Raw genomic sequence first — 23,763 nt, 5'->3', positions numbered from 1 at the left:
ATCCGCTGCAGTACTCCAAAGACACCTTAAAGAGCATTCAAAATTCTGGCAAGAAATGCCCCGGCACCGTCTTCGACCTGTGCTCAGCCCAGGGCAAAACGCACTGCGACCTCTGTAGTCTTAACTTGCTCTTTGCCTTGTTGCCCACCTGCCCTAGGGAAGCACCAGCAAAAGTGGTACCCAGACTGTCATTATCATGCGTGTTGATAAACACCAGGTCGCTAGTTAAGCAAACCATCTTATTTCGGAAATTCTTAGAGTCCCACAAGATCAATTCAGTATTTGTAACAGAAACATGGGCAGAGGCAGCAGCTGATCCTGACCTTATCCTGTCTATTGTGGTGAGTTTTTAAAATCCACAGAGGGGACAGAGTGGGTAAGGAAAGCAGCAGTGTAGTGCGTATACTTAAATCTAACCTCAAAGCAAATACCTCAAAGCTACCCAGAAGTCTTAGATGTAAAGCCATGAGCTTCACAGTTGAGTTAGACAAACATTACTGTTTGACTGGTATCCTTCTTTACAGACCACCCAATCCCAAGGCCCCTTTCATCGCCAGTCTAGATCAGCTTATAACATATAAAGCGGATCATCCCGACTTCCTCTTTCTAGGCGATTTCAATTTTCACCTAGAATATAACTCAGATCCGGATACCATGGCACTTCTTGATCAGATGGCCAGTATAGACTCTCACCAACTGGTGGAAGATGTGAAGCACACTGCAGGCCACTGTTTGGATGTGATCTTCACTGACAATCAGCACATAAGCTGGACTGACTCTCTCCCTATGACCTGGTCTGACCACTATGCAGTTCTCTTTAATATAGCACTACCACAAAGACCACGTTCCAAACAGTCAGGAGAATCCTTTATTAGTCAACCCTGGAACAGAATAGAGGCCAATCGGCTAGTATCCTGGTTATCAAATGCTCCACTAAGCGCGCCACCAGACGTGGATTTAGCTGCTGCCAACTATCACTTCTGCCTAGATCTAGCCATGACAGACTTGGCACCACCAAATAAAAGCTGTCACTCCAGATCCACCCCTTCCGAACCATGGTTCAGCGACACGCTAAAATCACAAAAATAACTGTGTTGCAGTCTCAAGAGGAAGTGGAGACTAGACGATAATGTTGTCACAAAAAAGGAATATAAAGACTCCCTTCAGGAGTACAAAAGCCTCATTGCCAGGGAAAAAGCCGCCTATTTCACCGAGCAAATTGGAGCGGCCAACCGTTGCCTCAAAACCCTGTTTTACATGGTAAAAAGCCTGTCTAAGTTGTCCACCCCGCAGGATACTATCACCAGCCAGATATTTTGTAGCACCTTAGCGGAAACCTTTCAAAATAAGGTTAAAGCTGATTATGATACCTTCTTTCAACATTCCGTCGGCCAGGCTCAGACCCTTATCCAACTTAATAAAGTTAAACCTTCAATGAAGGGAATATCCTCCACCTTGTCCTCCTTTACGGCCGTAACGGCCCACAAAACATCTTAAATATTTAGAGCTATTAAATCATGCTCACAGTCAGATCCCTGCCCCCCCCAAAAAAAACTAACACCTATCGCCTGAGGCCTTGGCACCTCCCCTGATGGCGATTTTCAAAGCCATGTTTATTTCTGGGAGTGTTCCTTTAGAATGGAAAAAAGCGTCCATACCCCCTTTATTAAAAGAAAATCTCACTTGACAACAATTATCCACTTAACTACAGGCTTATCTATCTCTAGACTGCCCTTCCCTTCTAAAGTGTTGGAAAAGGCCATTAATTCTGAACTGACTGCTTTTATAAAGCAAAGCGACATTTTGGATCCCTCTCAGTTCGGTTTTCGTGCTCACTACAGCACAGAACTGGCCCTAATCACGGCCACTGAGGAGCTTAGACGAACACTGGACAGCGGGGGAGCACCGCCCTGGTTCTGCTAGATCTATTGGCAGCATTTGACATTGTCAATCATAGGCTGCTGATGGACCATTTGGCCACCATCGGGATCAGGTATATAGCGCTTTCCCTGCTAGGTGCCTTCCTGTTGGAGCGATCACATTGGGTCGCTTTAGACGAATCTGTATCCCCTCCTTTTCCCCTGTCATGTGGGCTACCTCAGGGATCCTCCCTGAGTCCCACTCTTTTTAACCTTTTCGTCATTCTGATGGCCAGATTAATAAATATAAAGCTACGGTTTTTCTCTAGTGTCGTATGTCGACGATACACAAATATTTGTCTCTAATAGTGGATCATCCATCTCCACAGCAAACAGTTTCCAAGACTGCATGAGTCACATTGGGAAGTGGTTGTCAGAAGATTGTCTGAAACTGTTGGACCTGGCCCTCTTGGCAGGGTCATCCCTAAACATTTTGCCTTCCTCCAATACTCTCTCTGACCTGTTTTTGTTGGTTTAATGACTCTGGGCACTTTACCACTGCTGACCAGTGCTAAAGTGCATATGCTCTCCCAATGTAAAGTATAACTGTGATTGATGTTCCTGATTGGTTCATTGGATTTACTGTCAGTCCCCAGTAAAGTGCACCAGGAGTGCCAGGGCTTGTAAATGCCAAAACTGCTAGTGGGCCTGCAGCGCTGGTTGCGCCCCCCACAGAAGCAGCCTTTTAAAAAAATGTGTCTAGGGTCTGCCATTGCAGAGCCTGCGTGCAGTCTGGTACTGTCATGCTGGCTGGGCAAGTGCACCCACTTGCCAGCCCCTAAACCTTCCCTTAACTACATATTAGTCACCCCTATGGTAGGCCCTAGGGCAGGGTGCATTGTAAGTGTAAGGTAGGACAAGCCCTGATGTGTGTGGCATGTCCTAATAGTGAATTACAGCCAAATTCGTTTATCACTATTGTAAGGCTACCTGTTCTCTTAGGCCAAGATGGTCTGCTGGAATTATTACACTCTATAATCCCAGCAGGCTCAGGGAGCATGGTAGAAAATAATGTTTAGTATGCCTGGACTCAGAATAATAAAATACTTCTTTTAGTAAAGTTTATTTTAATATCCTGTGTTTGCAAATGCTACTTTTAGAAAGCTAGCATTTGCTTGCCTAACCATTTCAGCCCGCCTCTGCAGTATGTGTATCTGACTGTCTGGGTTGTGCGAGTGACAGGGCTGGGGGATGACAGGTGGTGAATGCAAGGATTACACCTTAGTGGGAGGTAGGAGTGGCCCTTGACTCTTAATCTGGCTGTGCTCTGCCACCACAATGCTGGCTCCGCCCCCCTGGGGAGCGACTGATGACTCAGCCTGCACCTGGCCCAGGAAGGGTGAAGCCCCATCATCAAGGTACTCCTGGCTGCCCCGGTCCACACAATGCTGGCTCCACCTCCTGTTGAGTGTCTGATGTGCCTGCCCCTCACACTGAAAGCAGAAGCCAGATTGCACCCAACAAAGTACTCAGAGACTGAAATTGGCTATGCAAAGGCCCCCCTGACCTGTAAGAACAAAAGAAACTGTGTATAAAGGTAGGAGCCCTGCTCCTAAGAAATCAGAATCCTGTTTTACCACAAAGGACCTCCATCCGACTAGAAGGAGAAGAGACGCTGGAAGGACTGGCCTGCTGCTTGCCTTGCTGAGAAAGGAGAGGAGAAGACTTGCTGAAGAAAGACTTTGCTGTTTTGTGCTCTAAACATTCTCCAAGGGCTTGATTGAGCTTGCTCCCTGAGCTGAACCCCAGGACCAGTGGGTTCAAGGTGCCTTCGCTCGCTTTTATTTGGCCGTGTGCTTCCCTGCTGGAGCTGAGACCTTGTGCCCCTTCGCCCCCTCCTAGGGCCGTGACACCCAGGAGCCTGGCAGCTCGTGTCCTGTGAGAGCCTCGCTCTTCTTTGAGTCGCTCTCTGCTCCGTGGACCGGGCCGCCTGCTCCACTGTTGCCGCCTGCTACTGGAGCGCGTTGTGTGCTCCCTCTCGCCCCTCCCGCCGGAATTTCTTATCTGAGGGTGATCTACGCCTCGGGCAGCTGCTGTACGTCTACAGCGTACCCGGCCGCCTCGCTTCGCCCTTTGCCCTGAGGAGAGGCCGTGCCGCCCCCTGAAGTGCTCCCAGTACGTGTGGTACTGCCAGAGCCGGGCCGCACCTGCCTCCTGAAGCCGCCGCCACCTAACAGTCCGAAGGTACCCCCGCCGCGCACTAGAAGAGTGCGGGCCGTCCCTGCTTCCCTGGGACATCAAGAGAAGGTACGTCTCCCTCACAACGGGCTCGGGCCCGCAATGCCTTCTTTCCCCGTTATTTCATTGTGCGCCTTCATCGTGTGCCGTACGCCTATCTGCCACCTGGAAAGCTGATAGAGTGCGACGCGTACCCGGGACAGCTGTCCCCCTTTGTTCACATCTAAATAGACGGTGCGCGTTGACCTGTGCGCTTCGTCCCTTTCATTGTGAACTATACGCTGAGTGATCTATGCGCATTGTAGTGCCTGAGTGATCTGTGCGCGTTGTAGCGCCTGAGGAAACTGTGCGCTTCGTCCCTTTCATTTAAACTGTACGCTGGATATCTGTGCGCATCGGATTACCTGCGCTAGCCTGGACGCTTCCTTTTCCTTGATGAAGCTGTACGTCGCGTACCCCGTCTCACGCGAGATGCGTGAGTGTTGGTAGGGTCCGGGGTACGCTTCTCACGCGAGATACGTGAGACTTGGTAGGGGCAGCCGATTCCACCCGTTCTAAGCGCACAGAAGCGCTACAAAGCGCCCAGAAGGCCTTAGACTGGTCTGAAGTCCTAGGAACTGCCCAAGAAGCATTTTCAACGGACTGCCAACCTGGTCAACCAAGAACTGGGGCATTTTCCTGTCTGATAAAATACCGGAAGATCCATTTGAACTGCAACTAAGAAGAAAAGTGCCTATTTACAATCCGTGGTGCTACAAAAACGTTATTTGGTCTTGTGATAAGTCTGCTGAGATACATATATATATTTTTACATAAAGACGCGTATTTTTTTATATATTCACAGCCTGGTGTCCATTTGTGGGGGGATTGGTACATTTTACTGTGTGTGTGATTACAAATGCTTAACTAACTAACGCCTGAAGAATAGCCTTGGCTGCTCACGCCATGCACCTAGAGGGTGAGCAAGGGTAATTCTAAGGGGTCATCCTTCGCCCTGACTTAGAGGAGAGGGTCCCTGCTTGTCACAAGTGCATACTTGCGCCAACCAGAGACCCCCAATTCTAACAGAAACTAAACTCCTCCAAAACAAAGGTCTTGCATTTTGGAAGCAATCCTCAGTTCTTGACTAGTAACTGGTGGCCAGCCCAGCTCGGTTACCTACCCATGCCTGTTCCTAAAGCAAAAAATCTGGGAGTCATTATGGATGCTAAATTGTCCTTTGAAGCTCAGCTTAAATCCACTACATCATGCTGCTTTTTTATCCTAAAAATCTCGAGGAACGTACTACTATCAATTCCACTTGAAGTAAGGAAAAAGTGATATCCGTCCTGAAATCCTCAAGACCTGATTACTGTAATGCCTTACTTACCAGCGCAACAAAACGCAGCATCCAAAAACTGCAGACCGTACAAAACACGGCAGCCAGGGTTCTCCTAGGAATTCCCAAAACAGAGTCAGCAACTGCCACTCTCTTCCAACTCACTGGCTGCCGGTAGCTAAGCGCATTCAATTTAAATCCCTTTGTATTGCTTTTGAATCTCTCAATCAAACGGGCCCAAACCAGTTAGCTAGTCATCTCAAACGCTATGTCCCGGCCAGGTCACTAAGATCAGCTGATCCCAGAAATTTGGTTGCTCCTAGAATAAAAAAAGACCAAGTGGGGTGGTAAGAGTTTCAACACGACCACAGCCAAATTGTGGAACTCATTGCCTACCTCTCTCAAGCAAGAGACCAACATGTTAACTTTCAGGAAGAGACTAAAAACCTGTCTCTTCAGGGCACAAAACACATATCCTCCTCGTGCTAAGATGCACATGCTTTGCAGGCAGCGTTTAGACACCTCAGGGTATTGTTGAGCTTTATAAATTCATTCATTCATTCATTCAAATACCAGAATGGGACTTTCTTTTTTTATTTTTCGGACAACTGCCTCTATTTAACTTTCTTGATAGAAAACGACCAGCAGAGATCAGTAAAATACCAGAATCACTTTAGCATTCCAGAGATTCCGGATCATAGAAACTTGTCTTCTACGAGTACACATAGACAGTAAAAAAAAATTCTAATCTTGTATTTTCAGTGATATGACCACCGAAGGCCCTGATTTATATTAAATATAGAGCTTTGGGCTATACCATTTCCCGCTGAAAGGTAATATTTCTCTCCTTGAGTTCCCATACCTGGCTTGTCACGCAGTTTGGTGCTTACTTTCCTTCCTTGTTAAAGAACAGTAGATGTTTCAGCACCCAGGCTAAGGTGCTGCCTAGCTAAGTACATACAAGGTTCCAAAGGCGAGACTGATTGCATTGCAAATGCTTGTGTTTTTTGTAGTTGTTCGTTGCTGGCCAGGGTGCTGATGTAATGATGGAAACTAGAGCTACAGAACTCAAAACATATGACCTATTAACAATTGACTCATGTTATTTAGTAGATGATATGCTCAGGATTTCAAAGATGAAGGGTGTTTACCAGTGGAGGACACAAATCATGCTTTTTGATTTCAAACCTCTTCTTCTTACAGGCGACTCAACACGTGCTTTACAGGACAGGGCTCCCCTTGGAATACCAGGGTATTGTCAGGGAGCAGAGTACATTTCCAATCAATCAATCATAGCATTTGTAAAGCGCACTACATACCCGTGAGGGTCTCAAGGCGCTGGGCGGGGGTGCTGCTACTGTTCGAAGAGCCAGGTCTTGAGGAGCCTCCTGAAGGTTAGAAGGTCTTCGGTCTGCCGTAGGCGGATGGGGAGGGTTTTTCCCGTCTTGGCGGCGAGGTGGGAGAATGATCTGCCGCCGCCGGTCATTCTTCGGATGCGGGGAACGGTGGCGAGGGCGTGGTCTGCGGAGCTGGCGGGCGGGGGTGTAGAGGCTGAGTCGTCTGTTGAGGTACGCTGGTCCGGTGTTGTGGAGTGCCTTGTGTGCGTGGGTGAGGAGCTTGAAGGTTATCCTCTTGTTGATGGGGAACCAGTACAGGTCTTTCAGGTGGGGTGTGATGTGGCTGCGGCAGGAGATGTTGAGGATCAGGCGTGCTTAGGCGTTCTGGATGAGTTGGAGTCGTTTCCGATGTTTGGCCGGGGCTCCTGGGTAGAGTGCGTTGCCGTAGTCCAGTCTGCTGCTGATGAGGGCCTGTGTGACCATCCTTCTAGTTTCGGTGGGGATCCACTTGAAGATCCTGCGTAGCATGCGGAGGGTGTTGAAGCAGGAGGAGGAGACAGGCGTTGACCTGCTTTGTCATGGAGACACTTCCACAGTGCGCGGGAGCACAAACAACAAGCATTGGCATAGCCAATAGGTCTCGCCTTTAGGACCTTATAAGTGCTTATCCAGAGCTATTGGCTTTGCCAAAGTCTTTAAGCTGTGTTGTGGAACATAATGTTGAAAAGTTATACTTAAAAAAGTTTTTTAAAGGTTCTAACCCCGCTCCCACACACCAATAGTAGCTATAAATGTTAAATGTGTGTGCTATGTTTTTTTAAACAATTTTTCCAAATAGTAAAAGATATTGAGAGACTATGGACGACTCCTCTGATCTTTTTAGCCCACCCTTGCTTCTTCACCGCCCTCAAAGATTCCAAATTGTGGAGCCAGAACTGCATGGGAGACTTGTATCCCTGTGCGTTTAGGCTGTTCCCAAGCAGTGTACCCGGTGGTGAATAGTAGCAGGGCAGCCCTCCTTGGCATGCACCCAATACATACAGTAGAGACACCTGGGCGAGCGTTCCCTTCTACCTTTGATGCGCTCCTGCTGCATTTTGCACCTTGCGTAGATCAGAAGTGCATTTTTCCTTTTCTATAATTGTTTTACAGTACATTTTAGCAAAAGATAGGTGGAACATTAGTATATTAATCAACTGCTAATGTTTCAGTCAATTGACAGACTTCCTCTGTGTACTTATGTTCTCCCCAAAATGTTCATTTTATATTATTATTTCACACATGCTAAATTGACTTAAAACTTCACTGCGGTTTTAAGATCTAAGTCCCAGGGACCCCCCCCCTCCCCCAACATTAAAAACCTATCCCAGGCCCCAACTACTTCCTGCCTGCCAGCCCTCCTCTTAGCCTTCCTTTTTCACCTCCACCAGAGAGGATAGAAACCTGCGCTGTGGAAGTCATTTCAGCAAACGAGAACCTCAGGAGTCTTCCTTTGATGTTATCCTTGCTTCATGGATGGAGTTTGGCTCTAGGGCTGCAATCCTTTGCATTTTAATCACAGCTCTGTTGGTGATCGTGGTTACGGCCGAGAAGAGAGTAATTTGGCTGAGGTGCACAAGTCCCGCCTCTGTCACTCAGAGGTTGCATCTGGACCGCTGCTGTTTGCTGGACCGTCATACTCAGCTGTACATTCTCTTTCTTCACTTCTAGGTCATGCCGATCTAGCCGAGGTTAGCTAACCACCAGAACGTGGCTGTCCTAACGCTAACAACACCTTTAGCGTGCTTAATTTGAGCCGGTGGTTTCCAGCGCTTGGCATCCCCACTTAATTCTTAGCACCGGTGCTTGGGACAGTCTGCCACATGGTGGCACTGTCGGCCAAATTTGGGTATGAGCACAACAGCTTTTTATTAATCTATTATACATTAACAATCACTAACACGTGCCACTCAAGCCATTCTTTTAGCTCTGGGGGCCCTGTATAGTACGAACTGCGACACTTGTAGGAGTGTGATGGTTAGTAGTTTTGTTGATACTGTAATTGCAAGCGCTGGCATGGGCAATGGATGGTGCATGGATGGTGCAAGCTGCTGTGTCCTTCTGACAAGGCTCTGGCACTTATTGTTTTACAAATTATCCACTGTCCTTACTATATAGTAATAGGAAAGACTCCTATTTAATGATATATTTTTTTAGCTATACCAACTCAAATAAGCATTGTAGCGTCTGCAATATTTTAAAACTGTACATGTTGATGGGAGTTGGTTTTACTATTTACGGAGTAATAACCGCACATCCTTGTGTTTTGTAGGCCTTTCTCACGCAACCTGCATTTTTGTAATAATTAACGTTTGACGATATCATGCATTTATTTTTATTTTTGTTAGGTACAGTGCATCAAGAGGATGTTGGGAATTGTGAAAGCCAGATTAGAGACACTGGAAGCTAAATGTGTGAGGGCCATGCTTCGGGACATTAGCGCGTCTTGTTGGAATATGTTTGGTTTGGATGGCTCTGTAGAGTAGGTTTTCATAGCAGACAGGTCAAGCAGCGTCCCCTGGAATGAATGCAAGAGGTGTTTGCATGAGGCTGCGGGGTCATTGCTGTTTCGCCTACGCACTGTGAAAGTGCGATGGTGGCTTCTAGACACATGATTGTTGAATATGTGCATCATGTAGTATTGTCCTGTGGGACGTGTGGCTGAAGGTGACGTACGGGCATCACTTTCTTAGCACAGGAAACAAATCGCTTAAATAGTAGAGTTGGAAGAGTTGCGAACCAAAAACAAGCATTGGCAAATACAATTGTTCTCAGCTATGCAAGAAATATTGGTTTTGTCAATATGTTTAGCCATGTTGCACAGCAGCATGGCTGCCGTACAACATGGCTGAAAGTAAGGGAAAAACGTTATGGCGTGGACAGTATTTTATGTGTCTTAGCGCTTTTATTTTTTACTTTCAGCTGCTGTAGAACATGACAAAATATTTTGACAAAGCCAAAAAATCTTGCATAGGCAAGATTTGTTGGCTTTGCCAATGCTTGTTGATTTTAATTTAACTTAGCATTATTGACTTTTCAGAGTCAGAACGAGAAAATTCAATTTTTCCACTAGCCTGTTAAGTGAGAAACTTATCAGCCAAACTGGCCTTCAGAAGAAGCGAGGTCCGAACAACATGACAGGAAATATGCTGGTTAGCATCTGTTTGGGCAAGTCCACATCTGCCAGTAGAGATAGAACTGTAAAGAAAATAGAGCCCGGTCCGTAGCATCCCTGAGGCTCAGCTACAAAGCCTGGCTTCTCTCGGGATGAGCCTCCCTCTCAGCCGCCCGCCCTCGCCTGCAAAGCCCAGCAGAGCGCGGCCTGGGGCTGCAGCGGCATTGATTCCATGGTCAGATAATCCTGTCAGTTTCGGCAACTCTGGGAGACATGAGCCGGGAGGGCCGGGAGAGACAGTATTGTAAACTGTGGCAATTAAGAACAGGAGAGATTTAACCAAAGAGAAGCTGTATCGGAGGCTGGCCAAAGCTGCATGAAGTCACACAGGACTGCTCGATCTCAACTTGACACCATATTTCCAGCTCTGGCTTCTGAGAGTAGCAGTCTTTGTTTCCTTCATGAGTACATCACGTATCTGTGAGGCTGTCGCAGCACGTACAGCCGATGTGCGAAAGTAAAACAAAACAAACATAAGCGCGCGCCTCAAGCGGCAGCAGGGGGAGGGGATAGAGGAGGGAACCTGGGCCTGTTTCCCCTGCGGAAGCGAGCAAGTTAATTACAAACACATGGTGTGAAAGCTCGCTCCCGCAAGGGAATTGCCAGACGTGCACGTTTTGCCCGCAAAGCTGTGCCGATGTCTAAAGTTCTTTTACCTATCGTAGGCGAGATCTAAAAAGACTGGGTGTGAAGAGCTATGTTAGGCCTCACTCCCAGGTTAGGTTTGTAAACAAGATTTACTACATCTGCTGTTTGTATCAGGTTTGTCCATTTAGTGCACCTGGTTGTTCTATGCACTAAAAGAAAGCTTTGCTTCAGACTTCAGAGACAGCGCTGAAAAGAGCATAGCGAACCCGGTGCGAGGGCCACGATCAAAGAGCTCCTGTGGAAGCAAAGGCAATTCAAGTGTTCAACCGCCCACACACACAGGAACAATAGGAACGCCCATAATGCATGCTGCAGACACATACATCTACACACATACTCTGCAAGCACACTACACGTTGTGAAACATCTTTATCACACACATACAATATATACACCACAGTCATGCATACATACATGCACACACGTCACAAACACACGTAACCACACCAAAAATAAAGGGACTTATTTATGAGCCCCTGCGTCACTTTTACGCCACCGGTGCGTCATTGTTTGTGACGCACCAATGGCGTAAAAAATGTGCCATGTTGCGCCATATTTACGAAGTGAAACATCTAGGTAGATGCGTCTCTTTGTAAACCCCTGCGCTACATTATACCTGCACCAGGTATAATGTATGCAGGGTGGGCGTACCCCGGCAAGAAAGGGTCGTAGAAGATGCGCAGCAAAATCTATGAGATTTCGCTGCGCCACTTCTAGGACGCCAATGCGTCAAAATCTTACGCCTGCCTCATGGCAGGCGCAAGGGTGACGCGGTCCCTTTCACATGGGGCTTGCCCCATGTGAAAGGGACATTGCTGGAGTTGCGTCAGGCTTCCAACACAACGCTAGCAATGCGCCACTTCTTGCGCTGACAGATAGGTCAGTTATACTGACATATCTGTCCTTCCTTGTGACATGATGCGTCATATGATGCATCATTTGTGTCGCAGGGAGGGTGCACTGAGAAGTGGCGCATTGCTGCTTTCTTGCAGCGGTGCGCCACTTCTCGTAAATGAGGCCCTTTAAAGTAGTCACATATACTATAAATACAACAACATACAATTCTGACTATTATTTAACTGGTAATCTTATTTTAGTTCTTTTAATGGTCATAAAGTGAAGGTAGACGCCAGCAACTGGTGAAGGACTCAGCTCTCATCAGACTTTGCCTTATAGTTCGTCTCTCATCTCATACTGCTCTTTGTGAGTAACCAACATTTATTTTTCTCTTTCTTTTTTGTTCACCGCACTCAGCAAGGAGGGTCCAGGAGTTCTTGTAATCTAAATTCCAATATGAAGCAATTTATGATTTCTTAACCGCAAACCCTTCACTGCTGGGCAATCTCTAGGAGCTTTTTTGTGCAGATAGAAACATTCACTGAATCATTTTGACAATCACCCTCAATCCTTCCACAAGGATTGACCATTTGACAAGAATAAATTCACTTCCCTAACAAACGAGCACACATTTTGAAATATGTCTGTTAATGGGTCTGAAATATTAAAGGGAAGGTAACACCAGATTTTTTTATTAACAAGAGAGTGATGCTGCAGTTTGTTGGCAAATCAGTTGTGCCTTCAGAGCTTGGATGAAGGGAATTGTTTTTTTAGATCTCTGAGGGCAGAGCCAGTAACAGTGATGATAAGCCAAGGCCGAGAATGAACAGACCCCCCATTTTGATTTTGTAACTTTTGGCACCCCTAGAAGTAATTATTTGGCAGATTGTACACTCTTTTGGGGTTTATTTCATGCAAAGTGGGAAGTCAAAACTTAAGGCCCCATATGATGAGTAGTCAGTCATTCATAGGGTCTTAAATTGGACTGTGCTTTTAATTGGTAGCCAATGTTTGCCTCTTCTTTCTGGTGCTGTTGGAGCAAGGTGGCAAAGCAAAATTATGTGTACCCCTCATAAAATCAATGTCCCATAACGTTAACATTTACTAATGGTGTGTTGTGGTGAAATAATCAACGATAGTATAAGATGCACACATATATACACGTGGAATACTAATTTTGCCTGCATGAAGCAATATAACTGACTAATTTGTACTGTTATTGTGATGTGAATTAATGCACAGCTTAAATATAAACAAACGCAGCATGAATGTGCTTATTGTACACGTTTTTGTGCTAGAAAGTCGTCGGATATGTTAGTATAAAACACATTTATGTGGCTTATCTGCTAGGTAATAACTAATAGGGAAACATTAGTAAGATGGGAGGCAAACAGAAGGGCTTTAGTTCTATATTTAACATAAATTTGTGTTTGTTTCTACGATAGTTCCAAAAGAGGCCTCTGAGGCCTAGTGAAAACATGGCTGCTCTGGTAAACTGCGAGTGAGTGCTGGACTGCGCACGCGCGTCCAAAGCCTGCAAGTGAGAGTGAGCTGCCTGTGCTCGGATGGGAAGTTCAAGGCCGCTGTACCCTGGAAGTCAGGATGGTTGCCAAAACACGGACACTCGAGTGTTCTGAACGTGAGAAACTATGGCATAGTTGACAGTCGAGGATGTGCCTAGGCCAAAGACTTTCCTAAACAATGCGCTTTTAATAATTTGCCGATTCACCGTGAACACGATGCTGCAATGATGAGGTGATCCTCATCCACCCCTAATTTGTCCAATCAGAACCTGAGTTGGTGCTGTCAGATACTTTTTAGATAGATTGTTAGAGAATTAGTGCATAAAAACCCCTGATTTTGCTTCGAAGTATTGCTCCTTTTCGATTTCATCTTGAGGTGCTGCCCGATTGCAGATCGATTCCTGGATGTAAGACTCTTTGAATTATTTCTTGTTTCCTTTGTAGGACTGAAGGATAAGATGAGGGCGTTAGTTAGGGATGTTAGGAGAGAATGAATTTGGGACTTATCTGTTCTTTGCTAAACTTCCCACTGAACTTTGAAATAAATGTCTATTTTCCGAGCTTTTAAATAAAATGATCATTTTGAAATAAAGTTTCTTAAGATTTTTGAATAAAGAATTAAAAAGTACCTAAATGTCAGACATGCTAAAAGTTTGCTTTTAATAAAAATTAGATAAATGGAAAATTAAAGGTGGTCTTGTAATTTCCTACGCCTATTTTTCTTACTAGCAGATCCATTGCCACTATGGTGGTGTCTCTGAATAAATTTGACATTTGTTGAGAAACCATGGTAAAATCGTTTAAAACTGCAGGTGTAAATAATAAATAGTCAAAATAAGTTTAGACACTCCGCCAATGTTAAAGCATTACTCCTTTGTGTTTCACCAATCCCTGAAGTTAAATTGATTAAAGAAAAGTGTGCAGTGTTATGGGCCCCACTGGTGAATGAATGTGTGACTGGACATTTCAGGGAAACAGTGATGCTGGTTTAGAAATTATTTCTGGAGTACCGCTGCAACAGTGCTATGTGCTTTCTTGTTCTTGGACCACTGAGCAGTCTCACATCAGCATTTTGTAGCCTCTGACGTTTTTGTAGCCGTTTTTTATAATACCCAGTGATAATTCTGACTATAGAAGACATCCAGGCTCATCAACTTATGTCAACTATTACAGCTAAGAAGAGATTTGCTACCAGCCACCCAAAAGACGATTGAGGCCTGGAAGGGGACGGAGCGACAGATGAGATGGGACAAAATCGAACTAGAGCTACACCGCTATGGGAGGGTAAGAAGATGCCAGAACTAGCGAAGCTTCAGGGCTTCAGGGAGTGGGACACAGTTGGGATCACAACCTTAGGCGACATACTGAAGGACGGAGTTTTAACTACTTTTGGGGCTCTTCAGACTGAATATCAAATTGCCGCACACCCAATGCTATAAATACTTGCAATTGCAAAATGCCAGGAGAGCAGAAAATATTTATACAACAGACATATCTGAATATGCGCAGCTTGAAGGCAGACTACTACAAGAAGAGATACCCTTAAAAGCAGTATCCCTGGCAAACTGACAACCCTCAGATCTAAGTGGGAGAGAATCACAGGCCAGTTAGAAGACATTTACTGGGAAGGAGCGTGGATGCATCTCAGAGAGGTAGCGATGAAGCTCCAACTAAGGCTGGTCCAATTTAAAATCCTACAGAGAGTGTATTATGATAGAGCACGGTTGCACACTATGGGTACGGAAAAAACAACTAATTGCCTGCAATGCAAAACCATCCAAGGCTCTTAATACACACCAAATGGGAGTGTCAGCAGATACAATGCTACTGGACTCGAATCGTGAAGGAACTCGATGATATACTTGATGTGCAGATACCAATGGATCCCAAATATGTACTATTGGGCATTTCAACAGATATCGACCTCCCTAGATACAAACCCCTGCTGAGTGATTTAGGATTGGTAGTCGTGAAGAGGGATATTGCTCGACACTGGGGAGTTGAGGACCTGCCCACTTTGGCAGAATGGTGGGTCAGCATGGATCTGTACATGGGGGCTAAATGAACAACATATACTGCTAGAGGATTCCCAAAATGTTTACCAAAATCTGACAGCCATGGCTGAGATACTACAATTTAGAGACAGAAGGGTCCTGACTGGATAATACACAACGCACTAGTCAAGATTAGCACGTAATAGACACATTTTCACACCCATTGAGAATATGTTGGTGGGGAGCGACATGGGCAATTTGGGGAGGGGGAAGGGCGAAGTGGAAATAGAGGATGGATCTCTCGAACGTAATCACCTTATCCCGGAATGACGTTATACCATGGATTTTCGACATTTTCTGTAGTGAGAGCAACTTCTGATCAGTGAAAATAATCTTGAGCTACTGAAGCCTAAACAACTTGTGCAGTGTTACCAGACAACCCCACACCCAGCTTCATTGACTTTAAGCCTAATGTCCATAAGCCGTATACTAAGGTTTGAACAAAATCCTTGGACTAGGGGCACTATGACAAGGCTGCTATGCGTGTTAGTGAGAGAGTGGTCTTTGTAGATGTTTGAACATGTGTGGCTATGAATGGGATTTATGTGTATGGTGATTGAGAGTCTGCGTGGTGGGTACTTGTGGCACACCTTTCACCATATGTGGTAGTGTTGCATGTATAACACAATCATACAACTATTTTTTAAATGGGAGAACTTTAAGGAGCAGAAAAATGTTCTGTAAAAATGTTCATAATATGGAACATTTTCATGCACTTAAAATGTGTCCTACTTAAGGTAATGGATGTATTTTTCAGCTATAAATATGGCACTGTGTCTACGAGCCACTGGGAGCAAGATGCTTGCTGTGTGTGAAGGAAACACTTTGAAATTGGAGAAAATTAAACTGAACAGTTATCTGTATGTTTACAATTATTTCATAAAACTCAGCATTTAAATGTTCTCCCATTTCTAAGAGTCACATTTACAAACACCAAGCATCTTGCTCCCAGTGGCCTGTAGATATGTATAACAGAAAAATAAAGCCACTTGTTTAAAAAGGAGGAATTTAAAATGAAGAACCATTGTTCATAAAACATTAAGACATAAATGGCTTAATTGAAAGTGGAGAAAGACTTTAACACTTAATGTTTCAAAGACTGATTTTTCTTCACCTTACCTTTCTCTCATTTAGAAAAAAACATCTGTATTTTTCAGTTATTAATATGACACAGTGTCTACTGGGGGAAACAAACTTTACAACGCAACTTTTACAACGCACTGCCATTACAATGAAACTTTTACAACGCAACATCCATTACAATGCATGCCATTACAACGCAACCATTACAACGCATGACACTACAACGCATACCACTACAACGCATGTCATTACAACTCAGTCATTACAACGCATACCATTACAATGCATAGTATTACAACACATAGTACCCTTACACTATCCAACACTTACCCTACTGTTGCACCCCCTGGAGTTAGAATAGTAATTTTTACCACTAAACTATCCAACACTTACCCTACTGTTGCACCCCCTGGAGTTAGAATAGTAATTTTTACCCCTACACTATCCAACACTTACCCTACTGTTGCACCCCCCTGGAGTTATAATAGTAATTTTTACCCCTACACTATCCAACACTTACCCTACTGTTGCACCTCCTGGAGTTAGAATAGTAATGTTTACCCCTACACTATCCAACACTTACCCTACTATTGCACCACCTGGAGTTAGAATAGTAATTTTTACCCCTACACTATCCAACACTTACCCTACTGCTGCACCCCCCTGGAGTTAGAATAGTAATTTTTACCCCTACACTATCCAACACTTACCCTACTATTGCACCCCCTGGAGTTAGAATAGTCATGTTTACCCCTACACTAACCAAAACTTACCCTACTGTTGCAACCCCCTGGAGTTAGAATAGTAATGTTTACCCCTACACTATCCAATACTTGCCTTATATGCAATGTAATGTTATGCGTTGTAATGGTATGCGTTGTAAAGGTAGTATGCGATGTAATGGAATGCGTTGTAAAGGTAGTTTAAAAAAAATTGTTGTAATGACATGCGTTGTAATGGAATGCGTTGTAAAAAATGTGTTGTAAAGGTATGAGTTGTAAAAGTATGCGTTGTAACGTCATACATCCCTCAACTGGCCACTGAGAGCAAGACGCCTGCTGTTTGTAAGTGTGACACTTTGAAATGGGAGAAAATCAAAGTGAAGAGCTAACATTATCATTAAGGTAACATTTCATTTTAATTTTCTCAAATTTAAAAGAATTCAGAAACACTATTTTTTTCTCATCTCCAACATTGATTCGGCAAGGACTTTTATCTAAGAGTTAAATACCTTAGAGCTTCGGTTCTTCACCTCTATGACCCGGCTTGGTACATACATCGAAAAAACTCTGCTCATTATCAGGCCCTGCTATCTGCAGCCTGATGCGAATAATGTAAAACAACCACAGCCTTCCCCTACCTTCAAAAGGAAAATGTAACTCTGTGCCTATTTAAAAATGAACTCAAGGCTGTAAACAACACTGAAGGTGTAACTTGGATCGACTGGTTGGAGACACCTGTTTTATACACTCAGAGTGAGCAACTCCCTTCATGTCCAAGCCTGAGGGACTGATGTGCACTTATGAGCTGGTGCAGCTGTCAATCTCACCTGGCAGGTGCTCTGTCCTCCCTGCATAAATCCAGAGCACATCATGTTGTTTGTGTAGTCATATTGATAGGCATGCTGACACTCTGCATTGGAGATGATCGGCTGATTCAGGCACTGAAGAGCATTTGCATTAACCACTGGAAGGAGAAGACAACACAATGTATTTATGTTTTCAAAGCAGCAGCATTTCTCCTTGAAACAAGAAACACAGCAACACCAAAAACACCAAATGATTCATGCAGTGATGCAGTAATGTAGGAAAGTGCTAAGAATGATTCATGCTGAAAAATGACTTTTTGTTTACATACCACTCCATACCACAGTCTTTAATGTTTCGAAGCACTGAAAATAACAGGTGGTACTTTACACAATTATTTGATACTCAATTAACCTCTGAAACATAAAAGGATGATTTTGCTCTTTCTAGATTCAAGTTTATGATCCGTGGGTCAGACCAGATGACAACACTGAGAGAAATACTTGCTAACTCATCGTTATGTCTTCTTTAAGCCACTTATGGGGATGGAAAAAAGATAGTAAATATGTAGCATATGTAATAGCACACATCCTACATTTATACTTGGTACACTGTTGTACATCAGTGTCTGAAATTAAGCACAGTTGGTCAGAGAGAGGGTGGCGTGAAGGGAATTCAAAGAGGGGTGTCTGAATAAAATCCTGAAAGTGGAAATGCAAGGGATTACCCTAAGGCTGCTTAGGAGGGCACTGCAGTGGAGGGGTGTGAAAAGTTAAAAGAACCAGAACAATAATCAGGCACAGTGTGGGTTGGTGCCAGGCATGTCAATGAAGGTGGCAGAGAGTTCTGGGAGAGGTAGAGGGGAATGGCACCATGTGTTCATTTGAAGCCTTAAAATAAGAAGCCATCACATATTAATCAACAAGAGGACATGATAGTACACATAGATTATAAAGCAGTTCTATTTTGCTGCCATCATCTTCATATTTGTTTACTAGTTCATGATTTTTTTTATAAGGAAAGAATAAGGTCCTTCTAAATAGCACTTCTTTCACAAATGATAAAGGAGACACCCACCTGCCCAACTTTCATTGGCTGGACTTTTAGTCAATATGGATGGCCAGAGAATGGAAGGTGGTGAAACCAAAACTATTCTACACTCATGTCTGAGCCTAGTTTACTCCTCCGTGTTTGCAGGCTTTGGTACATATTCCCTTCATGGGACACAGTACGTAGCAGCTCTTGATCCCCGGACCTTTCTACTGTCTATACAAAAGGATGGCACCTACTCTATCAAAGAAGCCAAGGAGGAGTGAGAATAAACTATCAGGGAGTGTATATAAGGCAGTCTATAGTACAGCTTTTGTCTATTACTGATTAAACTCAAAGAGTATAGCAGGCACCGGTTAATTATATTTACTGAAGGTATACCACAGGTAAATCGAGGTTCATCTTTTTAAGGACACCAGACCCTCACCAAACTAGGTGGCATGCCTCTTCATAGCATCCACCCCTCACCCAGGATAGTTAAATTTATCCAAAATGGCCTCATAAGCAGGAGCTTTTAAAAAGAAAATGAGTTTTACATAGCGTGAACTAGACCCGAGACATCAGGTATCAGAGCGCTTTACATGAGCACCAGTTTCGTTACAGAAAGACACATTCATGTTTGTTAGGCACAGGGAGATTAGGGGCCAGATGTAGGTAAATCACATTTACCGATTTTGAAATACCGAATATTACCGAATTTTACAGATTCGGTATTTCAAAATCGGTAAATGGGATGTAGGTACCAACATCTGGATATTTTACTGATTCCTTAAAAATTCGGTATTTACCGATTCGGTAAATACCGAATCGGTATTTGCTATTGAATCCTATGGGCCTTGAAGCCCATAGGATTCAATTCAAATACCGATTCGGTATTTACGGTAAATACCAAATTTGTCAAGGGTGCAGGGGGTGTCACTTTGACACCCTCTAGCACCCCCAAAACGGGCATGTGTGCAATGTGGCACACAGACATGCCCTAAGGGCACGTCTGTCTGTCACATGGCACATGTGTACATGCACAGATGTGCATGTACACAGGAATCGGTATTTTACCATGGATTTGTATTCCATGGTAAAATACCGATTCTGAAAGCCATGTGCCAATGGAAAATTGGCTACCCACATTTCAATCTTGCATTTTCGGTAAAATTACGGAATCAGTAAAATTACAGATTCAGTAAAATTACAGAAAATGCAACATTTAAGGGCCCCTACATGTCAATGGCCATTTACCGGTCGGTAACGGCCGAATTCGGCCGTTACCGATCGGTAAATGGCTATTTTCGGCCACCTACATCTGGCCCTAAATGATTTGCCCAGAATCACAGGATATTGAGCGTTGTTACAGAGACTCGAACCCGGTTCCCTAGCTTCAAGGTTGACAGCTCTAGCTGTAAGGCTACATCTTCTCCCCTACAGATTTCTACAGTAGACTTGGTAGATTCTCAGTCCTTGAGAAGAGCAGCTCTACTGTTATTGAAATCCATGTTGGTTATTACTCAAGGGGCTGCAGGGACATATGTACTGATTTTAATTGACCTATTATTTTACTAATCTCTTTTATTGAGGACTCCCTATGGAAAGGTGAAAAACAAAAAGGGGTAAATATTATCGCCCGAAATCATGTTTTGGTTGACATGTTTCATTCAATCTGAGAGCCCAATGCAGCGTCAATGCCTTTTTTCAGGACAAAATTTCCATTCATATTATGTGTTTAACAACAACCTATCCTTATGAGTATGTATGTGTAATGGTGCCTAAGAAGGCGACGTGGTTAAATAAAGAAATATCAAACCATGTCTGGTTTGTGATTGTAAATAAATGTTATGTTAAGATACGTCTTTAACACTATCTTGTCTATGATATAAATAAGAAATGGTGTGTATTAACAATGACTTTCACCTGGTGAGTGATCTTGTTGCTGTTTCTCAACTGTGCATGTGATTGCTGGAGATTGAACTGTATCAGGCAGCTGAATTTATTAGGATATTTTTTATATGTATGTATACCTGACATTAGATTATTAGTGTTAAATTGATATAGCATGGTATGATATATGGTATCTCATTGATGGAATGCCTTATTTATAAGTAATTGAACTTAGCAAAGAATAATAGAAGGATTTGTGTTGGAAACAATATCGTCTATGGCTAGATGGCTAGATGGTCAGGGATTTTATATTTAGTAGCACCAGAGTATTGGGTTACTAGTAAATTGGAGGGATAATTAGATTCAGTTCAGCATAAACTGTTCGAGGTGATCACATCATTAAGATCCCGTATTTTGGTCGGTATTTTATAAATCAGTTTCCGTTATTTTTCAAATAGTGTATTATAGGCTGCACAAGACAAATACTATCCATTTCAATGTATACTCATGTGACCTGTCTTCAAGAAAGGGAGTGTCATTATTATGGTTGCTCAAGTTAAAGTTACTGTCATGTCCTCCTGGCCTGTTTTTATCATTCTTGTTGTCATCCCTGCATAATAAATTTCATGAGCATTTCATGAGGAGTATGACATATTCCTTAATGCAGTTTCAGTGCTAATGCGGCTCCCAAAGGGTCCTCATGCACTGACTAATTGTTTTGGTGGTTTTGGTGGTTCTGGTTAATTTGTGTACATTACAATTGCCACAAAATAGCGAATTAAATTAAATAAGTCTTATGTTTAGACAGGGTTTATCTATGTGCCTTCCAAAATCTTGTGTGCATAAGCGGATCCCTCAAACAATAGCCTCTTTTGAAGGCAAACAAAGGTTCTATCATACTGTAAGGTTTCTGTATTTAAAATATGCCAATTCATGTTTAACATTATTCACCATAATTTATTAGGTTGGTGTTGCAAAAAATCTCGTATACATATATTTCTGTCTTCAATGGTGTACCCAACCCTGGCCATCAGCCACAGGTATTGGACTTGATCAACCACTGTGATTATTCATTAGTCTCCTCTTGTTGAACTCTTATTGGGTGTTCAGGGTATACCATTTGGCGGATTAATCTCTTCGTGTCCAGTCTTAAAGGGGTGTCCCTTAATGAGGAATGTTTTGGAGAACACCTATTGCAGAAGGCTGGAAATGCTAGATATCATTGGCTGCATTGCTGTCCAGAAGGGTCTATGGGACCGATTCACAGAACTAACTTAAGACAAAATCCTAAACTTACTACAGTTTTGGTATTCAAAGAACGCACTTACTCATTTGGTATTCACGGAAGACACTTACTCATTTCGGTATTTACAGAAGTTAGGAGTCCTAACTTTAGGACTCCTAAATGCATTCTGTGAATACTGAAAGTCTTAAAATTAGGATTTTTCTCAGTTTAGAAGTAGTTAAGTTAGGACTCCTAATTTTAGGACTCCTACATGCCTTCTGTGAATACCGAAAGTCTTTAAATTAGGATTTTTCTCAATTTAGTAGTAGTAAAATTAGGACTCCTAACTTAACTACTTCTAAACTGAGAAAAATCCTAATTTTAAGACTTTCAGTATTCACAGAATGCATTTAGGAGTCCTAAAGTTAGGACTCCTAACTTCTGTGAATACCGAAATGAGTAAGTGTCTTCCGTGAATACCAAATGAGTAAGTGCGTGCAATACTGCCTGGTGGAGAACTTGCTAAGTGCGCATAACTGTTTGGCCGGCCCACGATGGCTGGCCAAACCATCATGCGAGAGTGCCCAGCACTCCTCCTTCCCCTGCTCTTGACTGCCGAGCCCCACCCGCCACAAATCTACAACTGAACTACTACAGAAAAATAAAATGATAATAACTTTGTGTTGTTATCATTTTATTTTTCCTTTCTTGCACTGCTGAAAAGCAGTGGGACGACGCTCCCGCAGCTGAGCATGCAAGCTTGCAAGGAAGTTCAGAGCCTTCACCCTCAAGAAAAAAATTAAATAAAAATGTAAGGCATAAGGTACATTTGAGATCACATTGTCCCAACAATTAATTAGAAGTTGCAGGTTGAAAATGCAATTTCTATATGGCTACTCTTAAAATATTCACCCATACAAACATACAATTTGGAGTCACAATCCTAAACACAGAACAGTCAGAATTCACTGCAAAATGTTGAGGACCTTTACAGGCGGTGACAAACTCCATTTCAATCACTAGAGGGTATCTGTTTCTAGGAAAGAGCTGACCAGTCCGGTCACAAGAAGGACAAGTGACAGGAACTCTGTCAAGGAGTGTAGGTTAGATAATCTATCATGGGAAATTACTCCTTGTTAAGTAGGTGCCCTCCCACACCCAAGCGAATGTCATGCTTCATCATCGGGCATTGCTCCTCGTGGGGGTGGTGTTGCAGTCCCCCACGGGCCCCACAAGAGGGCTCTTTGTCAGAGATCTTTTCGAGGAACGTCGCAGTGGTAAGTGCAGGTGTATGGGGAGTGGTGCTAGTGAGTTAAAAATATCACACTAGTACCCTGGAGAAACTTTATTCTGGGGTTCGTGTGATATGGTCAAAAACTGGAGTCAAGAGGAGTACTCTTGATAGGGTAGTCAGAATATGGAATGTTTTCCTTCTGTGTATTTTGGTGCTAGTGGTGATAACAACTGATGGTATCAGGTTGACATGTATCACGCCTCTCATGGTCCCTAGTGGATCCAGTGGCATTTCTTCAGGACCGTGAAAAATTGCGTGAAGTGAAGTACAGGGCTCTTGGATGCCAACACCCGGTAAATCCTGTAATGATACCTAGATTCAGGTGTGGTCGGGGTGACTCTGCACCAAAATGGATGTGACCACTTTAATTGAAAATCCAACCCAAAAAGTTGTGACGGAAGGTTGCATCAGCAAGGAGCGGGCCGTAGAGAAGTAAAGATTGACTTCCTGTGAAACAAGCTCATTACCTGCCCTCGCTGCTCAATCGCTGGTGACAAACTCCAACCATACTATCTAAAACAGAGTAAATACAAGATTCACAACTGTGAGAAAAATTCACAAAGACTGCATACGGACAGGGAGAGAGGTATGAACACTTTCTTTGCTCCTACAATTCCGCGCCACAGCCAAACTGCGCAGTTTAACGTATTGCCAACATTAAAAATACCTTCTAGTAGCACACAGA

General features: G+C 43.6%; 1 protein-coding gene across 1 annotated transcript in view; it reads right to left on the bottom strand.

Annotated features, from left to right (window-relative positions):
- Window positions 1–23,763, bottom strand: part of LOC147707762 (trypsin I-P38-like) — a 68,300-nt gene that overhangs the window by 11,531 nt on the left and 33,006 nt on the right. Inside the window, exon 4 of the mRNA XM_086926613.1 lies at window positions 17,661–17,797. Within this exon, the coding sequence (XP_086782739.1) occupies window positions 17,661–17,797 (137 nt within the window). The remainder of the gene's footprint in view (window positions 1–17,660; window positions 17,798–23,763) is intronic.

Source organism: Lissotriton vulgaris, chromosome 6 (genome assembly GCF_964263255.1).
Source record: "Lissotriton vulgaris chromosome 6, aLisVul1.2, whole genome shotgun sequence".
Taxonomy (NCBI): domain Eukaryota; kingdom Metazoa; phylum Chordata; class Amphibia; order Caudata; family Salamandridae; genus Lissotriton; species Lissotriton vulgaris.
This window is presented reverse-complemented; position numbering and strand designations above follow the sequence as displayed.